This window comes from Chenopodium quinoa, unplaced genomic scaffold (genome assembly GCF_001683475.1).
Source record: "Chenopodium quinoa cultivar QQ74 unplaced genomic scaffold, ASM168347v1, whole genome shotgun sequence".
In the NCBI taxonomy this organism is placed as follows: Eukaryota; Viridiplantae; Streptophyta; class Magnoliopsida; order Caryophyllales; family Amaranthaceae; genus Chenopodium; species Chenopodium quinoa.
The window spans coordinates 5,299,292-5,320,631 of record NW_018743292.1 but is presented as its reverse complement, the minus strand read 5'-3'; the positions used below and the strand labels follow the sequence as shown (position 1 = coordinate 5,320,631).

The 21,340-nt window shown below is 34.8% G+C and overlaps 1 protein-coding gene across 1 annotated transcript; it reads right to left on the bottom strand.

Moving 5' to 3' along the window:
• Nucleotides 1-7,186: 7,186 nt before the first annotated feature.
• On the bottom strand, nucleotides 7,187-21,113 carry LOC110736604. The gene is made up of 9 exons (XM_021916866.1): nucleotides 20,516-21,113; nucleotides 17,449-19,173; nucleotides 16,155-16,272; nucleotides 15,744-16,059; nucleotides 10,795-10,881; nucleotides 10,599-10,698; nucleotides 10,071-10,260; nucleotides 9,481-9,527; nucleotides 7,187-7,785 (listed from the first exon to the last, which is right to left on the bottom strand). The coding sequence occupies exons 1-9, from the start codon at nucleotides 20,552-20,554 to the stop codon at nucleotides 7,525-7,527; spliced, it is 2,883 nt and encodes a 960-aa protein (XP_021772558.1). The 5' UTR covers nucleotides 20,555-21,113; the 3' UTR covers nucleotides 7,187-7,524.
• Between the last annotated feature and the right edge of the window lie 227 nt (nucleotides 21,114-21,340).

Genomic DNA, 21,340 nt, shown 5'->3' with positions numbered 1-21,340 from the left:
CCACAAATTCTCTATTTTGTTGGTTAGTTTAAAAAACAGTTTACATGCATGCATCTACTTTTACATTTACAAAATGAAAAAGAGAGAGAGAGAGAGAGAGTGAAATTATTGAAGAAAGAGGTGCATAAAAGATTGAAAGCTACTTCTTGGGAGCAAGTAAATTATAAAGATCAACTAGCAATTTGAGTAGATTCTTTGGTTAATTTATTGTTTGGGCATTAATAAAAGGATCATGCCCAAAGTAAAATAGATTCTTCAAAGATTTATTATGGGTAAAGTTATATTTAAGAGATTTATTCTTCAAAGATATACAAGTAGTGGAGGATAAGAACAAAGAAACTAGAGCTTATAACTAATTTGTAATCCAAATTAGGTGGATTTTAAATCCGATTTAAGGGATTAACATTGAAAAATCAATGGTGTAGGATTAAAATTGGTTAAAGATACATCTCGTTTACTTCAATATTCTTTACGACTATGTTACAGGTGCCCTCTGTATCTAGCCTCTAACTCGATCTCTTCAAAATAATGCAATGTTGTGACTATTTGGCGACCAAGCTTGTGGATGTCTTGTATCGTCCAATGGACTGAAATTTGTGTTTCTTGACCTCCCCTAAGCAATGGAACAAGTTGTTTTGAGTCAAGTACCATATAATTTAAAGCTCACATAAACCAAAGAAAGAAATTTTATATGTAATTAAAAGATGAGACAAGTAGACAACTTCACAACTATATCATTATTCCTGTATATTAAGTTATATAGCCAGCTTCTAGATAGAAATATACTACAAGTTCATTTCTTCAATAGTATAAAATTTGTAACAAATAAAACCACTACTTTATCAAATATATTTTTATAGCTAGGGTGTCTATCTAATAACTAAGGTGAATGAATATTTTCCGATGAGCAAATAGAGTAGTTGATTATCTGACAATCACTCATCCATTAAATTTACAATCGTATGCAAATTGGTAGAAGAAAATATTATACCTCGTATATAAGTTAGGTTAACACATACAGACTTAAAGAAACGTAAAATTAATCTAATGTATTGTTATAATTAATCACAAACAAACCTTCTTCATTAAGAATAAAGATTGAAACTTTGAAGATAAAGTAGTAATCTTTTCAAAAATCAGAATGTGAATGTAGAAATTATTCAAGTAGCACTGGAGAAACTAATTTTGTTGCATGGACCACCAACGATAGCTCACTTAATAACAGTATTCAACATTCAAAGTTGGAATTTTTTATCCATGAATTAACAAAATGGTCTCATATTCTAGAAAAACCAAGGACCATATCATGAACAGACAAAAAATCTGAAGACCATTGAATTTCTATTGAAAAGAAATTGTCATGCATGTCAAGGATAATGTTATTTTTCATGCCTCCTTGGTATTGATTTCTCATTAATCTTACTTTCTGATGTTTTTTTGTCTAATTTTAAAAACCTTGAGATCACTAGTTTAAGGAATCTATGTGAAAATATGAATAGTATAGTATATGAAATTAGTATTAACACAAGGGTAATAATATATGAAGCGTTAAAAACTCAACAAACAAGCATTAAACTGCATTCTTCATTTGACATTAGTTTACAAATACATGATAAAATCACGTTTAAATAAATCAGTATCCAAAGTATCTTTAAAATTGAAATTACTAATACTGTAATACATATTTTCCATTGCTATAATGCTTGAGATTTTCACCAAAATATTGCTAATTAAAGGAGAAAAGTTACAAAGTACTAGCTTAAGAGTCGAGACTAGTCAACATAGTAAGGATTGCTTTTTTTGATCCTTAATTAGAATAGGATGCTGACCACACATATTATTAATTAAAGAAGGGTAATGCTATATATAGTTCTTAGGGTTATATATAAGCATTAAAAACACTTTTAAAAATTGTATAAAATTAGTAATTTATGACAAAACCACACGTAGATCAGTGTAATTAGAGTATTTTTGTCATGATTTTCTAAATTTAAACAATTTTCAATAGTGTTTTTAATGCTTATATGTAGCCCTAAGGGCTATCTATATTTAAACAACTTTGTTTCTACTTAATTAGCTCCACATTAATTTAATTAATTATTAAGTATAAACGTGACATATAAATATATACTAATATATATTTTCTAGCTTTATTTTCATCCAAAATCAAAAACAAAAAAACTACTTAATGTAGTCAAGTGTACGTTGGAAATATAACTACCGTTAAAAACCTATTCTTATCCATTCAGAAATTAGAAGTATTAGAAGTTGGGTCTTATACAGTGAACCTAAGAATATAATTAGTCATTTATGAATTGTCATTGTCATAAAGTTGTAGTTAGTTGGAAGCTAAACGCATATAGTAAACACATATTGTAGTCAGTACTATAATTTTTAGGAAAATTTGCGATCAAGATCTTTTTAAGTGGTCGGCCTTGTGAAGAAGGTTCTTTTATGAACAAGGTGGCACAAAAGGTCCTTTTATGGCGATTGGGATGTGAGGAGGGTCCTTTGACCAAACTCCGGCGTTGACCTACATTTTCCAGCCAAAAAAAGTCACGTGACCACTTAAACCAGCTTTTTATTTTTATTTTTTTCTTTTCTTTCCTCTTCATCTTCTTCCTCCCTTTCAATTCCACACCTCCATGAATGGCATTTCCGACCAGACCTCCGCCCACCACACCTCCACCTCCGGCAACAAGGAACCCATCCTTTTCCCCTTTGAGTGTATTTGAAAGGGATAAAGAGTAGGGGAAAGGGATGGGGTTCCTTGTTGCCGGAGGTGGAGGTGTGGTGGGCAGAGGTCAGAGGAAAGAAAAAGAAAAAAAAAGGCTAATTTAAGTGGTCACGTGACTTTTTTTGGCCAGAAAATGTAGGTCAACACCAGAGTTTGGTCAAAGGACCCTTCTCACAACCCAATCGCCATAAAAAGGCCTTTTGTGTCACCTTTTTCATAAAAAGACCTTCCTTACAAGGTCGACCACTTAAAAAGACCCTCCTCACAAATTTTCGTAATTTTTAATGTCAAATTCAAGCACATGCCATAAAGTTTGGACCACTTACTTAGTGTTAGTGTTACACTTGGTGCTGATGCAAACGTATATATTTTCATTTTTATACGTGTAAAAATTATAAAAATTTGATATTAATAAGTTATGCAATGAAACAATTCTAACAAAGATCCTATATGAATATATTATCACTTATAGATTAACAAGAATTCATGGTCAAAGTTTTAAAAGTTTGACCTATATTTTTACAATGGGGCAAAAATTAAGTGACGGAGGAGTAAAATGACATTTTGTATAAAATCATCAAACCTTTGTAAAACTACTTTTATGTGCTATCTTAATTTCTCTTTACCCGTAGGCCGTAGCTCAACCCACTTAAAAAGTGGCCATATAATAGTTTGGCAGTCTTATTAAAAAAAAATTGTACAATGACAACTAAGCTACTCAATAACATACCTTAATTGTATTTCTTGATAATTAAGAGAAGTATTATGGATACCTTTGAAAGATTATACGAGTATTCTAATTGTCTTCATCTTTACAATTGGGGTGTATATATGTGATTTGAACTCGCGACCTTTTTGTCACGCTGGCTTTGTTATAATATTATCAATTCAACACCTGATTTCTGTACGGACCTAAAATAAACCATAGAGATCAATAGATAAATTTCTGTACAGACCTACAATAAACCACGGACATCAATCCTGATTCCTTCACTCCTAATTATAAACAAAATCATAATAAAGAGTATTATTAACAGGATTTTATACACTAATTAATTATATGTGACATCACCTCTCTAATTACATATGACGTCCCATAATGTCCCAAACAAAACAAGTGGGTCCTGTGGGTGCACCACTCTCTTTAGCTATAAGTTGCCTTAGCAATATTAAATCAAAAGCTATTAACACCCTTGGCCTTTTCAAAGAAAGAGAGAAAAAACTACAAGCTTAACTTATTAACTTAGTAAAATCACACTCTAAATATGAGCTCCGATAAAACTTCATCAAGCTCAAGTGGAGGAAATGGTGGCTGCAACAACCCAAGGCCAGGTGGTACTCCCTTCTCCAATCTCCCTCAGCCACGTGGCAAGACCAAGAACAGCATCATTATGGGTGCTCTTGGAGTAAGCAAGTAGCTAGATAGTTTTTTCCATGGAATTTGAATAACTTATAATGTTATGTATGTTATCTAGATGTTTAACAATCTAGCTAGCCAGCTAGGTTGTCGTCTAGGTAGAAGCCAAGAGTATCTTGAAAAGCAGAGTTCGAATCTCATCTATATATTCGTCTCGTGTGATTATTATGTGGTGTTGTGTGCAAGAAATGAGATTGAATTCGTCTGTCACTGTCTCTTGTAATTATCTTTAGTCAAAAAATATGGTATGTACTATCTAGCCAGTTTTTGCTTTGTTTACTTCATGTTTAACTTAATTACGTGCAATAATAAGATTTGTAGTATCTGGGAGATGATTGGTCAATGGTAGTTATTTGTAATTGGATAAAGAAATTACCAATTATTTTTTACCTATAAATCATGTCACGTGATAAACACTACTTTGGACTTTGGAGCATTAGTAGTAGTTTGTTCTAGAGCTAATTAACTTCCTTCTCCTGTTTTTTTTTTTTTTTTTTTTTTTTTTTTTATGAACAATGAGTTAATATAATGCATTTGATTTTGTTGTCTAATGAAAATCGAAGCAATCAAATGCTATCGCATAAATGCATATAAATTTACGGTATACTCTGCACTATGTACCATCAACTTGAATGTTTTCTTCCTCAAAAAAAAAAAAAAAAAAAAAAAAAAAAACTTGAATGTTTTCTGTCAACTTATTAAGAATGAGTAGCTATCTAAATCGTTGTTTTTATTTATCTTTTAATTCTTCGTGATATTTTGAATTAGGGTCGAACAACCCCCAATAGATCTCATCAAATTAAATCGATGAGTGATAATAATGCCTTTGAAGAAAGAAGCCAAAACTAAAACATAATTAAAAGGAGACAACATAAAAGCAAATAGTTAGTTTTATACACTTTAATACTTCTTATGAATTTTCTAACCTTTGCACCCCATCCATAGGATAAGGGTTAATGCAATTAGGGATAATGTGCCCTACCCTAAATAAAGGACAGACAAAACGTATAGTATAATAATAGGGGGAAAATTTAAGATAAATTAATTTCTGTTTGAGAATCTCCTAAAGTAAGTGCTAAGTAGGTGTGAGGATGCTAATATAATTTGCTAAAGTAGGGACAGATAAAACGTGCTATATAATTTGCTAAAATAATTGTGTAATAATGATTGTTTATCCTATGCACTAGTGCAGAATTTAGAAAATTACATCCTTTGATTACAAGTGTCTATCTACATTTGCTACAAATCGACTCCCTCTGTTTCCAATTATTTGCTCCACTAGTCTTTTTTAGGTGTTCTTAAAATATTGTCCTATACTACTTTTGGCATATTTTTCCACTTGCACTCTCTCTATCTCTCTCCTCATTGATATTTGTGTCAACCCATGTGCACCATTTTTGGCCCAAACCTTAATAAAGTGATTTTATTAGTTTGGGGCAAAAAATTGGGGACGGAGGGGGTAGTTTCTACAATATTTTTTTAAGAAAAAAAAAATTGGACAAAACAGTACACAAGAAAACAAATTACACAGCCACTAAGGGTCACACAATGACACAAACACACTCCCTAAAATACTTAATAACTTAAACATAATAATACATAATGAATAAGATAAGTTGTATGGAGTATTTTTTTACGAGAAGACTTTCTTAACTTTATACCAATGATAAGAAGGAGAATTACAATACATGTCGATCCTTTTCCGATCAACTATTAAAGGAAAAGGTCGGGACGTCTTGTGTCGACTCAAACTTCTCTTTGTTCTAATCCATTGAAATCGACACTTGTTGTTGGCCATTAGGGTAAAACAACTTCATAATAAAATTTACCTACGTTGATGAATGATAAAGAAATATTTTTACAAGGAGACAATAACATTGATAAATTAATCAATGAATATTGTTAAGACAAATGAATATTGGAACTTGTCCACTTGAGTCAAAACAACTCCAGTCTTGTCATGACAACAAAATTAATTGGTACAATGTTGAGACAAATGAATATTGTTTGCGTTTAAGATTGATTGTTTTGGGAGGTTCTCTTTGAATTTTCATTGTATTTTTGAGATTCATTTTTCTATTACTTTATCAACGTACAACCACTATAATTTTATAAGATAATTTTGTTAGAAATATTAATGATTAAAGTTGTGTATTATCACGCATGAAGATTTTAGTAATTGTATTGTAATCTATTTTGAATAGACAAAGAGGTTAAACACATGCTCGTTATAAATTTCTGGCCCACAAATTGTTCATTGGCTAGGCAAATCAAGAGATAATATATGCCTTTAACTATTCATATATCTTTGTCCCTCAAAAAAAAATCTATGTCAAAATCAATATCAATCTTCATGCATCAATCATACACTAAATTTCACAATGATCAATCAATACATTTCATCAAATAAAAGATGAAAATAGTATAATCGTATTACTATATTACTATCCTTCTAATAAAATCTATCAAAGAAATTTTTTTTTTTTTTTTTTTGGTGGAACCTTTTTGTATCGTAAGTTCTTAACTAAAAACTAACTAATTCAAATAAAGTGAAAAAGAGACCAAAGAGCCGATTAGAGATTAGACCCACAGTTAAAACTCACTAGCTTCTGCCGGCCACTAAATTATTTTATAAGGAAATGGATTTTGACGTTCAATAGTTTATCTTCACAAGAAGTTCTCATGTTTTTACTCAAAAAAAAATATTTGCAAACTGCATTACACTAAGCAAGGAAAGCGAAAATAAGCAGAGGAAGTATTTACTCTTATATATTGACTATTGTACTCATGTTTTTTTTCTATATATACTTGTGCCAAAAAAAAAAAAAAAAATAAGGTGGATCTTACGCAAAATATAAGGTGTTCTTTTGGTATAAGGTGTTAGAACTAAAAAAAGAGCTTTCAAAATACAAAGGAGAAAAACAAAGGACTGCTAATGAAGATTAGTCGTCGATGAGGACAATTTCTAGCCTTCATTAGCACCAAAAGGATAGTAGGATACGAGGGATGAGAATCATGGAGCAACAATGAAATGAATGCAACTTGGTTAGGATTTATTTTTTGCTTTACATTAAGTGTTTCAAATTAGGGTTACATACTTACATTGTGAAAATCATCTCCCACCAACCTTCTTAGTGGGATTAGATTCAGAGCTATGGTTAATTAATCTGGGTCTACTTGGGCAAAAAATAACGATGCCTAACGCATACTCTCTCTCTCTCTCTCTCTCTCTCTCTCTCTCTCTCTCTCTCTCTCTCTCTCTCTCTCTCTCAATTATCCCCCTCGCCTTCTTCTAAAAAGTTGAAGGACAAAGGCCAGCCTGCATGAGGACTAATGCCTATACTAATGTACAATTTAACTAGGGCGCCAACTATTGGCTAACAATAGAATCTTTGCTTGCCTGAATCATCTGCCGCGTGTACACGCACTTGTATGTGGATTGGTTCTTATCTGATCCATCCATCACTGTCTTACAGTCTTTGCTTGCTTGAACCCTCCGCCGCTTGTACACACACTTGAATGTGGTCTGGTTCTTGTCTGATACATCCATTTCTGTTTTCTCTTTTCCAGAAGCTTCTGGTATCCCTCTTCGCTTGTACTGTATATTGAACCTATCTTTTGGGTGAATTACCTGCAGCAAGAAAGGAAAAGGATGCATTTTAAGGCCATACAAGAACATGAAGAAGTTTATTTGCCATGGGGCTTAAGAGATGGACAAAATTCTAGATAAGAGATGGTTAAAACAGGTCTCTCAGTCCAACAACATATACAGAATAACAATGACAGATCCTACAAAAAGGGGGGGGGGGGTGGGGGGGGGGGGGTGGGGGGTGGGGTGTGGAATTGGAAATTTTGGTGTCTTAAGGAGAGAGTATTTTGCTGAGTTGAAAATACCAGCACCTGCATCACTCTCCCTCCTTGACATATTCGGCATCTGTTTGGTTTCTAAAGGAGAGAATAATACTGTTGGTGTTGATCCCTTTCTTTAGAAATATTGGGCTTTGCAGCCAATGAGCAAGTGAAACTCCCAAAAGGGTGACTGTTCCAACTTTCCTCCATCCCCCCCCCCCCTTCTTTCATTTATTTCTGTATAAGAAAACCATAAAGGTAGAAATTAATTTCTGCTTAGGCAGCCAGGGCTTTCTAAAATTACTCTATCAGAGAAATACAAAGAGATTGGCTAACTTCTAGCTCCAAGTTTCTGTCTTTTCATAAGGAGCTGACTAGCTGAGGACACCTTGTGCTTCTTGATTTACATCTACATCTACAGGTGCAGTGCTAATAAAATATCTTCATTTACGCAAAACTGAAGTTTAATACAGCTGAAATAACTTATCCAGAGAAGGAAATAACTAAATTCAAAATGCTTTCATTCAAAACAGTAACAGCAGTGTTCTCCCTAGAAGGTGTGTATGAGACATGGCTTCTAAATTGAAGTCTTAAAAAAATTATCAGAGTGCAAGTGAAATGAAATATTTTAGATCTAAGCTACATAATTTTTGAAGAAAAATTCAAGTTCTAAGCCCCATCTCAAGCTAACGAACACTTTTGTTGGAGGAACCTAAGTTCTTGATCACACTTAGGGGGCGTTTGGTTCGGATAATGGAAACGGAATGGAAAGGATAAAAAAATAAGAGGGGGGAAAGGAATCATCTAGCTATTACCTTTTCATTTGTTTGGTTTGACCACGGAGAGAAATCAGTTAAACTCTACTCCCTTTGATTGTGTTTGAGGAGGGTAAGGGTATTTGTTACCCTAAAGTTTTTGAGAGGTAACAAATGAGAGGTAACCATTACCCTTAGGTAATGGTAATCGTTATCAAGCCTTCTAACCAAACACTCGGTAACGGTATCGGTTTAATCGCATCCGTTTCCAATCCAAAAAATACACTAACCAAACATGCTCTTAAATGTGGACGGGGCAGTCATGCCATTAATATACCAAGAGAGGTAGATCAATTCTAAATTTCTAAAACAAATTAATAACAAGATATTTAAATAATTACTCCTAAAATTGTAACAAGTCACCTTGGTCTCACAAAAAATTATTTAGAGGATTGTTTCATACAACATATTTCCAAAAAAAAAAAAAAGTAAAAAGAAAAAAAGAAGAAAAAAAAAGATTAGCAGTCTAAAAATGTAATTCATTAACAGAGCCCCTTGGGGCTTGAAAGAGAGGGGGGGGGTGGAAGAGGAGATATAATTCCTGTTTTGCTTGAATGACTCTCCTTTAGTTATATAATCACATGATAACCATGAGAAATAGATAAATAAAGCTAGAGAGTTATCACAAGAAAAAGATGTATTTCCAGAGTTTGAGGAAGAACCTGTTCGGGTCCAGTCCTTTCCAGCTTTCTTGTTGCTTCCAAAGAATCTACACAGTACATACCAAACGAAGACAAGCTCAATTTCAAATGACAGAAAAAAATCCATGTAATATATTTGAACTAAGTTGGAATATAATATATGAAGATGCGCCACATATGATTGTCATGTCAATTTTCAGCTTAGGAAATATAGTGTTTGGTAAATTAATATTTTAGTGTTTTGAAGTGAAGATAATAGATAAATATAGAGTTCTCATACCAAGTAAATTAATATAGAGGTTATCATATGTAAATTAAGCCTAAAATTTTACACATAATCCGAAAATATATAGTCTTCATAGGCTCATACCAAGTAAGATACATGTATCATTCAAGTTTTTTTTTTTTTTTTTTTTTTTTTTTAAATTTTAAATCTTCATTATTTTACCTTGTGTATAGCACGAGTTTAAAACTAGTAGAGGATAAAGTGTCAAATATGATAGCAATGAAAAGCTAATGACAAAGTTGAAACATCTGACGACTTCAACTGCATTAAATCATTAATGCAATATGCTATTTGCTATGCCTTTTATTTTCAGCTAACTACTTACCTAATGGAGCCGAGCTTCTGGGAATTTTCTGAAACATAGTAGTTCCCTTAAAAAGAACAAATGGATAACCCAACAATTCTCTCCTTAAAAGTGCTGGCATCTCTGCAAAACCAAATGACGAAACCCAGGTATCACTCAGCTGAGCTATAGCTGGCAAGACCAATCTTTCAACACCCATTTCAACAAGCATCTGCAAAACAAGAGAAAGGTACTTGCATTGAACACTACATAAATTCACAAGTAATAGAAAATTAACTGATTGACACAAAAAAAACAAGAGCCACAATGATTGAGAGTAGTACTAGGGGAAGTCCTCATGTTGGTTCATGTAGCCTACCCCACTTATGGGATTAAGGCGTTCAAGCAGAAGAAGAAGAGACACAAAAAATAACAAGAGCACCAAAATTAAAAAGAAACCCAAGCCAAAGCCAAATGTCTCAAATAAGTACTCTGTAATTATTTAACCGTTAACACATTATGTAATTACTCTGTAGCAGTAAGAAAAACAATATTGTTGATAGAAACTACCTTCTCCAACTCTTCCACAAGAAGCCGGCACATACCCTTTCGACGATACTTGAAAGGTGTAGCTACAAGTGGCATCTCTGCCACTTTCTGACCATGAATTCTGAAAGCAAAACAAAGTACCAAATTCAAAATGAATGGTCGGTCATTTTATTACATATTCAGAACATAAAGACACTTAGCAATCCAAATGGGTTACCTGATAGTAGCAACACAAACAAGCTCCTCGCCATTAACCAAAGCTATTACATAAAACCCATGGAAATCCAGTCTCCTGAATTTTGACCTATCAAGAAGAAAAGTCATCAAAAAGTGAGTATATGTTCCACAGGAATCGAGAGATGTCCACATTTCGACTAAACAGACCAGGCACAAGACCTCAAAATGCTCAACCTTAAATTTCCCAATTTAAGCAATGCAGTTTAGCAATATAGCGTCATAGTGCCATCACCCACCACTGATAATACTATTGGGTCCTGCTAACCATAAAACAATATCCTCAATGTACGTGATATCCTTAACCACTAAACTTCCTATCATGCCAATTTATACATACTGTTCTATTTGGCAGTTACCTGAACAATATTATGCAAACCTAAGACAGAATAGCACAGCCAACTTTATAGATAATATGTGATCCCACAGGAAAAGTGCATCGATGATAAGAAAAAGAAGACCAAAAGAAACCCAGAAAAGTTGAGAGTTTCATAAATTTTTGCAGCACAATTCATGTATATCATCAGTGTGAAGGATTGGCTTAAGCACATTCATCAGATAAAAACAGTTTAAATGCAACAGCCTTGAACCTTGCTGTCAGTCCATGTTTTGGTATCCTGGTACTGGTTATCAATCTTGATAGAAAACTAAAGACCAACCAAAATATAGCACAAAAAAAAAAATTACTAAAATAAATAAATAAATAAATAAATAAATAAATAAAATCCTTGCTTTAACAGCTCTTACCAAACAATCATGTAAGAGAAAAACATTAGGTGCATGTTAAAAGATTTAACTATCCTTTTTTTTTTTTTTTTTTTTTTTAACAACGGTCCAAAAAGAGGCTAGCTCCCAACTCAAGACTACAAGTAAAACAAGGAGGAGTTTAGCTCTCTTAACCATACTAACACAAGAATTATAACAGGGGGAACAACTTTCATGACTTGCTATGGGATACAAATATGGGAATTGACAAGTTCCATCGTAGACTCTAGCCATAAGATGATCAGAGTTTGTTCCATATCGCTTCTTGGACCTGCAAAAACAATACCTGGAATAAAGATTACCTTTCTTGATCTTCCCCCTTGGCCTACTATGTTTCCTTGTCGTGGCAGAGAACTCGAAGGTAGTAGGTGTTGGGATGGACTGCACCTAGTCGGGTTCAAAAGCCATGGGATCATCTTCATTGGATCCAACAAATTCCACTTCAACAAGGTCAGTGGTAGGATACTGGACCTTCACTCCCATTCTCGATGGTTAAACCTTCATCGCTGTTATGAGTTAGGTCTGAAGACATAGGCTCGTCTAACTTCTCAACAACAGTAGTGTAGGTTTTCCAAACCCAACAACATGGTTGACCAATTCTGGACCAGAAGGGGGCATAACCTTTTTCTTTTTGGACTTCTTGTCGTGTCTCCTCCTACATGGACTCATCTTCTTAATAGGCATGGACAAGGAATTTGGACCTTTGGAATCCGTATCCTTGTAAATTTCTGAATGCCTATCTTAAGTAGTTTTTTCCTTCATTCGTACAGTCATCCACGAACCAGCAGATTGGTTGAAGAAACTCAAAGCCCTCCCTTGCTTAAGATTCGAATAAGACAAGGAAGAAATCTTAAGGGACTTGTTTCTTTTCATTCCATTAGAGAAACAATGGATTATTTCAGGATCCATGACTTGTCTTGATTCTTGATCGTTTAAGGGGCAGGTTGATCCAAGTTCCTCATTTTCCAAAGGAGCATACACATTGTGGGTATGGATGGGGCTCTCTACCTCCATCTTACTATCATGACATGTAGAGGACAGGCTAGTAACATCACTCCTCCAGTCATTGCTACGAGAAACTGGGCTAATAGTTGACTCTGATTTTCCAATTTTTGTTGTAGTTACACTAAGTCATGACAAAATTTTCAGCACCCCTCTTACCAACGAGCTTGCTTGCCTCATAACTTAGGCCCTTCACTTTATCCGGTTCACGGAGGATATCCTGATTTTTAGGCTCTGACCTAGCTACCTTGCCAAGGTCCTCATAAGCCTCTTTCAGAGGGATTTCTGCTAAAGCCCTTCTGTAAAGAGCTTTAGCATTGCTACCATCAAAATCAATGACTAAGGAGCAAAATTCCTTAGTTTGTTCATAATCATGAACCTTTAAGGCACAAGCTACGAAATTCAATTCCAAAGCAATATCAAGACTCCATAGCATAGCACAATCTTCCTTATTCCTTGGTAAACCAAAGCACAAAACTTCACTATACTTAGCCTGAGCACAAATAAACTCACCACGTTTATAGCACAAGTTACCCTCGTCCTTCAAACTCTTAGCTTGATTAAAGATATTTCGAGGGCAATTATTTGTAGCAAAGTTCACAATACTTTCATCATATTCGTCATTCAAGTGAGTAAACATAAGGGCGTTAAGTAAAGGCTGACAATCCATAATACACCAAAGACAAGGCTTTAAAAAAACCCACAAGAAGAGGCAAAAGCATAGTAGTAGGAGGAAAAGTATCCTTCTTAAGTTTTTTTTTTTATTTTTTTTACTTTTTTTTTTGGGTTAAAAGAAACTAAGAAAGCAGTAGAACAAGGAGAACTCAAGCAATCCCGAAAGGGGAAAACCACCACCGGCGAAAGGACTAGAAAGAAACTATCGCGATCTACCGCTTAGGGCAGTAAGAAGTAAAGGTCGCGGCTACTGGGGGTGGGAAGCAGCAAGGTAGTGCTCGATGCACCAGAACCACGAGAATCGTCCGCGAAATAGAGAGGGAACAGCTGGGTGCGGCAAGATAGTGGTTGGCGCCTTGGTGGGGCTTGACTGGAGAGGGAGTCGTCGGCAATCGAGGAGCAAACCAACCACACTAATCGCCGGCGACCCGTCGGATTCTGCGATTGGGGAAGACTGGTATATTAAACTAGGGGCTCGTTTTGGTGGTTTTGGGATTCCCAAAAAAGGCACGTGGTGGGGCGTGTTCTTTATGGGGCATGACTTTTTCTAATCTGTCGTGCAAAATATAGATTTAACTATTCAAGACATGAGGTTAAACAAAATATGAGCAGTTCTTAGCATTTTTGGTAACAGAGATTAATAACACATCCATCATGAGAAAAAAGACAAGATCAACTTTGTACAGATTGTCATCAGTAGACAGTTTGAGCTCTGGATGAACAGGTACAATGAAGCCAGACTATTCAGTATCTGCATCCGTAATCATTGTCCAGTAAGTTGCATTAGGAAGATCGATTATCTAGTATTTTGGTATATGATTTCAAGTGTTAAATAATGGAAATTTCAATTGACAAGAATGAAAACAAGTTTAACTACAGAGGACAAAGAGTCATCTTAAAACAAGGAAAATAATGGCCTAGCCACACTCAACATCAAGCAAAAAAAAAAAAAAAAAAAAAAAAGGTTCTGAAAATACCCCCATTGAGAAGAACCAACAGAAAGAAAGCTAAAGTACTCTTTCAATTTCAGACAGACACACACAATTAAAAGGAAAGACACCAATGGATAATTTGTGGATATAGCTTCCCATCATCAAGATTTTTGGTTCCTACTTATAGGCTTCTGTATAGCTGGAGTCAAGCATTAAGTTTTAGGCGATTCTTCTGTCACAATTTTCTAGTTGAATTGCTTCAGGACAGCTCAAAGCCATGAGGGTTCTTTTTCCTTGGACCTCTTTTTGTATTTGGGTGACAACACCCTGGTGTCTATCTCGTATATTTCTTTATCATTTATCAAATAATCCCTTTGTTTCTTTTTTATGGTCTTAATTTGACTATGCACGTTTGCCAGTGCATATCTTTGACCATTAATACATCTAATTATGTATTACCAAACATTATTATTTTCTAAAAAAAAAAAAATCATTAAGACAAATTAAACAAGACCTCACATAACTCTACTTATGTATTGGGAATAATTTAAGGAATTCCCTAAAATTGTGAATAGTTGCAAGATTTTAAATAAGAATATCAAAAAGAAAAGGAGGGAGCATAATTGCATAAATGTCTAGAAACATTTGGTTTTTATAAAATAGATTGTGGACTTGAGAAAAAGTCCTCCATATTCTTCAGCAACTGTTCTACGGCTTTTCATCAAGGTCCATACAGGCAACTAATAAACAAAATAGTATATACTCGTCATGATACAGCAATATACATGGAAAAATCTCCTGGTCCTCCCACAGGAGAATGGCCCTTCAATGTCTTCACTCTTCAGATTAACCATAAATGCTATTTAGTGACCATGACAAACCAATAGCAACTGGTATTGTAAGTGCTTACAATGTTAAACTTTTCACTATCTAACACTGCTTGCAGGCAATCAATTTTTTAATTAAATGTAAGTAATTACAAATAGGGCAGGTTTATGTAGGAACTCATGTACTCCTTCCTCCGTCCTTATTAACTTGACAGTTGACATACTTTGAGTTTTTGCACAACTTTGACCTTGAATTTTTTTAATTATCTATTTAGCAACAAGTTAAAAATATATATATTTTTTGACAGTATACATAAATACAAATCCAACAACATCTTACATACTAACATTTTTTTTAAAAAGTAAAAAGATGGTCAAAGTAAAGCTAAAAGTCAAAGTGTGTCAAGTAAATAGGGGCAAAAGGAGTATAAGAGGTAGGAAGGAAGGAATAAAAAAGACTATTAGGCATAAAGTTAATGGACCATGCATGAAATAATGAAGATGTTGCGCCATTTCACTAAAGCCAGCTAGAAGCAAAACACCTTAGGAGATTCATCTAAAAGCTAACGTGCCAAAAGCCTTAAATGTCAAAGCAAACAGAAAAGAAAGTATCCTAACAGACTCAACATATAATTCCAATTAAAATAAAAATAGAAAATCCTAGCAGCGTGAGAATATTAAAACTGGATAACACAGCTACTAAAGGGAAAAAAGGAATAAAGGAGCCTCACCCAGAATTGTAAACAATATCAGCAACTAGATCTCTCCCAGTATGGGGCTCAAGTATAGGTTCGAAGCACTCATGAAAAACATTTAGAACTTGAGACACCGGAACGAGAGGATGAACTCGTTCATTGTGTACGTTACAATCATTTCTTCTAGATCTTGTAATAGTCCAGGTTAAGCCTTCCATCGTTGTTGGATTTGAGATTTGCAAGAGTTCATGAAGACGAGCACATATCTCAAAACAGCTTCTGCTACAGAATTTGTCTAGGAATGAGTCATCAGAGACTGATGCTCCTGCTTTGTTAAGGCAAGCCACATGATCTACAAAGCAAACATAAACTATGGTTAAGGAACAGAAAGTTAAGCTATACAACAATATGGATGACTGAGACATTAATTCGAAGGCAGAAACAAACATTGGCGGCTGCATTGGTAACACACTTGAGTAAATAGTTGATCCCCATTGGCAGAATGTTCCAAGCCACATAAGCCACATTGACAAGATGGGCAAAATGATTCTCCGTCAGGAACTTCCTGAAATGGCCACAATAAAATGTATCTGTAAGGAAAATTCTTGATGCATTGAGTTCAAATATTGTACTCAGCTTAAGCAGTTCAGAACTTCAGAATCAAAACAACAGGAAAGCATAGAAGAAGATCACCTGTAATATCACTTTTTAACCATATAATCAGATCTAGGGAGTTGTATCAAGCAAGAAAATACAACTAATACCAGTCCTCTGCCAGAGTAGGAAATTAAAAAAAAAAAAAAACTAACAGTGGTCATGACTCTTACACAGAACATTAGTACTGATAACACATTTATTGGTACCACAAAGTGACTTGTGTCCAAATTGGACAAAAGCCACTTTTGATTTAGACAACCTCATCAAGTCAAACTCCTAACTTGCTTATTCTATACGACTGAAAATACAAAATGTTTGATGTAAAAGAGATTATTATAAAAATAAATAAATAAATAATAAAAAAATAAAATAGCTGTCAAGCTTAGGTAAATTCCACCAAAAACATGCTATCAGCCCAAGGTTGGATGAATGAAGAAGGCCTTCGAAAAAAAGAAGACACTCAACTCACAAGCTAAGAGTACCTTGAAAGGTATACATGCTGTTCTAGAGTGTAAAGAAAATTTAGCTACTAAGCCTACTTTACAATCCTTTACTATGGACCAAAAATAGAATAGGAGTTTTTTTTCCTGCTGCTGACTTACAAGCTGCTTCTTATTTAGAAAGCCATAAATTACTTAGGAAAACAGGGATAATTAAAGAAACAATTGGAATCATTGAAGCTCTAGTATTACCGCTGCATACTAGTTTTTCAATGTAATGTTTTTCTATACCTACAACTTCAGGTTATCAATTGGCTAATTGGCATAAGACTACACCTCTTCATAACATTAGAGTAACTAAGTAAGACATGCTTAAACCTAGCTTATATAGTGAAGTCTGGAACACTTTCATAACACTTTAATATTTGTAAAACTTTATCCACTTTTGCATCCTAATTTAGTTTTGCACCGCATTAAGAAAATGATTTCACGTAAATAAATAGGATAAAAGTAAAGCAAGTTATCTTTTGCGCCCACCCAAACCACAAAAGACACATAGATAGTAGTATGACATGAATCAAACAGAATAAACTGCTGAAGTCGTTCTTTAATTAGGTACATAATTCTAGAAATGGAAGCTTCACCTGAAGGTCAATGCAGGTCAAATGGTACGAAGACAAGCAATGATCACAATGAATTAATTCGCCTCCATGCTGACAGATTAAGCAAACTGAGTCACGGCATCTACCCTTCCTAACCTTCTGCTTACGAGGACTATCTAAATTTTCTTGATGTTCAGACTCTTGACAAGAAGCTGTGACAGGTTGAATCCCTTTGCTACCACTGCCCAATAGATTGGCTTCTTTTTGTTTAGATTTTGATACCTCCAGCTCCTTCTGCGATGTGGGTTTAGATATAACACTAGCCTCCTGAGTCTTCCTTGGATATAATCTTTTGATCCTCTTGGGACTTCTTTTCTTCCCAATGCTGCGCCTAGAAATTCTAATCCGTCTCTCTTTTCTATGAACGGAATATCTCGTACTAATGCCAACCTTCTTTTGCTTTAATAGCATCACTTCTCTCCTATTGTAAACGGGATTATTATCTTGAAACTGTAAGGGCACTGAATCAAGCACCTGCCTTGTTAATCTGGAGTTACAGCTTTTGTGTCGTCCTAATTTATTACCACGTAGTGGGGAAGTTGTCAGTTTCCTAGGTGTCAATTTGTCTTCAGCCAACTGCCATTTCTTTCTAAAACAAATATTTGGAGACATATTTATATTTAAATTCTTTTCAGACATGCTAGGATTTACAGAGGGAGCACCATCATTTTGAGAGGTCCTCATGAGATGAACTCCTTTATTCAGAGCTCTGGCATTTGCCAGACTACAAATCTGACTAGGAACCTGTTCAGTCTCACCATTGTCAGAAGCCTTTGAAACCTCAATATTTAAGGAAGCATCAGCAGGTGCCGGTTGACTTCGCATGCAATCACCATCAGTCATATAGCCTCTGTTGTCGGCAACAGCAATCAAGGAATCCTCCGCTTCACTCAGACACATACGCCTTGTTCTTACCCTAAGACTAAGTTCTTTATCCTTTCGTTTCTGCATTGACCTAGTTAGAACAGAAGCATCTACAAAGCTCACGTGAGACCTCTTGGTTCTGCCTTTTCTTTTCTTCACTGTGTGTATCTGAGTATTAGTAGGAAAAGAAAGACCCTTTCTTCCTTGTTTAGTAGTCATGGTATAGATAACTTCCATAAAGTATTCTTTCCACACACAATATGCACCACATGTCCACTCTGATATCATTTTCTGAAAACCATAATTTACTTTCAAGCGGGACCAAACACGCCTAACAAAATGGAATACGTGTTTGTCTATTTTGTGCTCCTTGACTAGATCCACTAGCTTCCAAACACCCCTTTCTCTCCATTGACCAGTAAATTCATCCCAATCAGAAGTGACACGCAAATCAGTCAATTTGAATGCACGTTCATCACCTTCATCAGGGAAATAAACATGTCGCTCCTGTGCACCCTCATCACAATCAAAAATCACTCCCTCCCACCATGCTTCCTTAAACATAACATCAACACAGACTCCAAAAGTTAGCTTTGCATCTGAAGCACTCATAATTCTTGGAAGAGGAGGTTTGGGTCTTATACGACCACGGTAATTAAATTTGACACAAGGACGCTGGTAAAGACCCTCAATTGCCCCGGTGACAGGTATTGACTCTATGAGCTTGGAACTTCCTGATTCGCACAGCAATTCATCATATTCAACCTTGCGACATGAGTCTAAGACACCAACAACTACTCCAGGGTGCCATGACCCCCCCAAACCTTCCTCAAGTTGCCGCACCTAACAACCACAAGAAAATAAACATTTCAAATCATCAGTTACAGATCTTAGACGTGCATTTCTAATTCAATCCACAGGCAATTATGATAAATCCACCAACAACTAAATTATTATCTGAATTCCCAAGTATAACTAAAATCAAAGACTCAAAAAATGATTCCCAGCACATAGAAAAGATAGAAGAGTAAAAAAAAAAAAAAAAAAAAATAGAGATACAACAAAAGACCATAAGAGTGCTATAAATTACTGATTATCAGAAAACTGCAAATATAAATGTGAAGATAGGTAGAAAAGGGAAGGCATAAAAGTTTCTTCCAAACTAACAGTGGAAGTACAAGATATGAAAACATTCACATACTGTAAAACTGGACTTACTGGCATTGACATACACTCCATTCACCCATATGACAATCAGGAAAATCATAGATTCAGTTCCTACTAAATGCACACTACAAGTCTCTCCAATAACACAACTGAAACTGGCTCTGTACCAATCACGTATGGAAAAGCTCAACTATCAAGGTTTACACTCATTTCCTAACGAACAAACTTTGCAAGTCCAATTTGTGAATTGCAAATTCATAGGTCCAATTCATGCTATATGAATGCAACAGGACACCATCAAATTAATCAATGACAATTGAATCAGCAGCGACGAAATATGAGGGGATAAGGATAAACTTTGGCCCCTAAACCCATAATGAGCAAAGGAAACATTTACTTTATATCTTTCATAAGATGATTGTACTATTCCCCGCCTACTTAAAAACTGTCACTAATCAACAAACACGTCCTTACTTCACTACCCTAACTCACTATATCAAACTGTGGAAGTGAAATATTCGCCTTTCAGTTACCCTAACAATCTAGCACCCCCACCCCTCCTCCAATCTTTATTTTCGCTTAAAAATTTTGTTACCAACATATCAACAATCGCGACATTTATCAAATTTCGTGTCCCAAATTGAAATTTATACACGAAATTGCTTCAAATAATGCACAGCAAACCTAATTTTTTTTTCCTTTTCTATACGTAAACCGTTTAACGGAAATTAATTGCTCGATTCGACACTAATCTACACTAAAAACCTAAATTGAATCAACATATAACATAACTTCGACTACCACCGAGCGACAATACACTACCAATTTCAATCAATTAACCAATTCCAGAACAAATTCGAACTAAAAATTTTCAAAAAATCTAAAAAACATGGCATTGTTTCGTCACTCAAATCGATCGACTGGCAGCGTTAACAGATTCAAATCACATAATTTAAAAAATTATATATATCAAAACGAAGATTGCGAAATCGGAAACTCGAGTAAATCAAACACTAACCTCAACTTTCTGGCGCAACAGCAATTTCCGCGCATTCATCTGGAGAGAGAAAATTAGGTCACGAACTCGAAAAATTGGGGGAAATTCGAAATTTGAGATTTTGGGGAAATTAAAAAATTGAGTGAAGTTCTGGAAAATTTAGTACGTTAGGGCTTCTGTTAACGAGCGTATGAATGACGTGTGCTTGAATTTTGTACTTCTTTTTTCCTTTTAAATAATTTTGGCCCTTTTAATTTCTATTTTTGCGCTCTTTATGTTTTCCAAGAATTTTGAATTGAATAAATCTGTGTTTTATTTGGGCTTATATCCACTTTTTGGTAGGTTGCTTTATTTGTTGTCCAGTGTTCTACACTTTAATGTTTGTAGAGTTAAGTATGACATTAGGTCCAAGTTTTTACTTTTTTTACCTTTTGGAACTCCATTTTTTTTTTACCGTTGAGACCTCGAGTCCACTTTCCGGCCAAAAAGTAACTAAGGTGAGTTAAAAAAACATAGTTCCTTAGTTAAAAAACATAGTCCCCTATTAAAAAACTTAGTCCCCTAAAAAGTAAAGGGTAAATTTGCATTTCCACACCTAACAACACTCCTCCAATTACTCAATTCTCCACCAATCTGAGTGATTATTTAAGACTCATTTGGACCACATCCACGTGGAAAATCTCTTGTATGATGAACTGATTTCATATCCAATAAAATCACAAAGGGTAAATTTGCATTTCCACACCCAAACCCACATCCAGGTGGAAAATCACGAGAAAGTGTAATCCTAGCATTGTGATTATTACTACTTTTACTTCCCTAATTCACATCTTCCTTTTTTCTTTT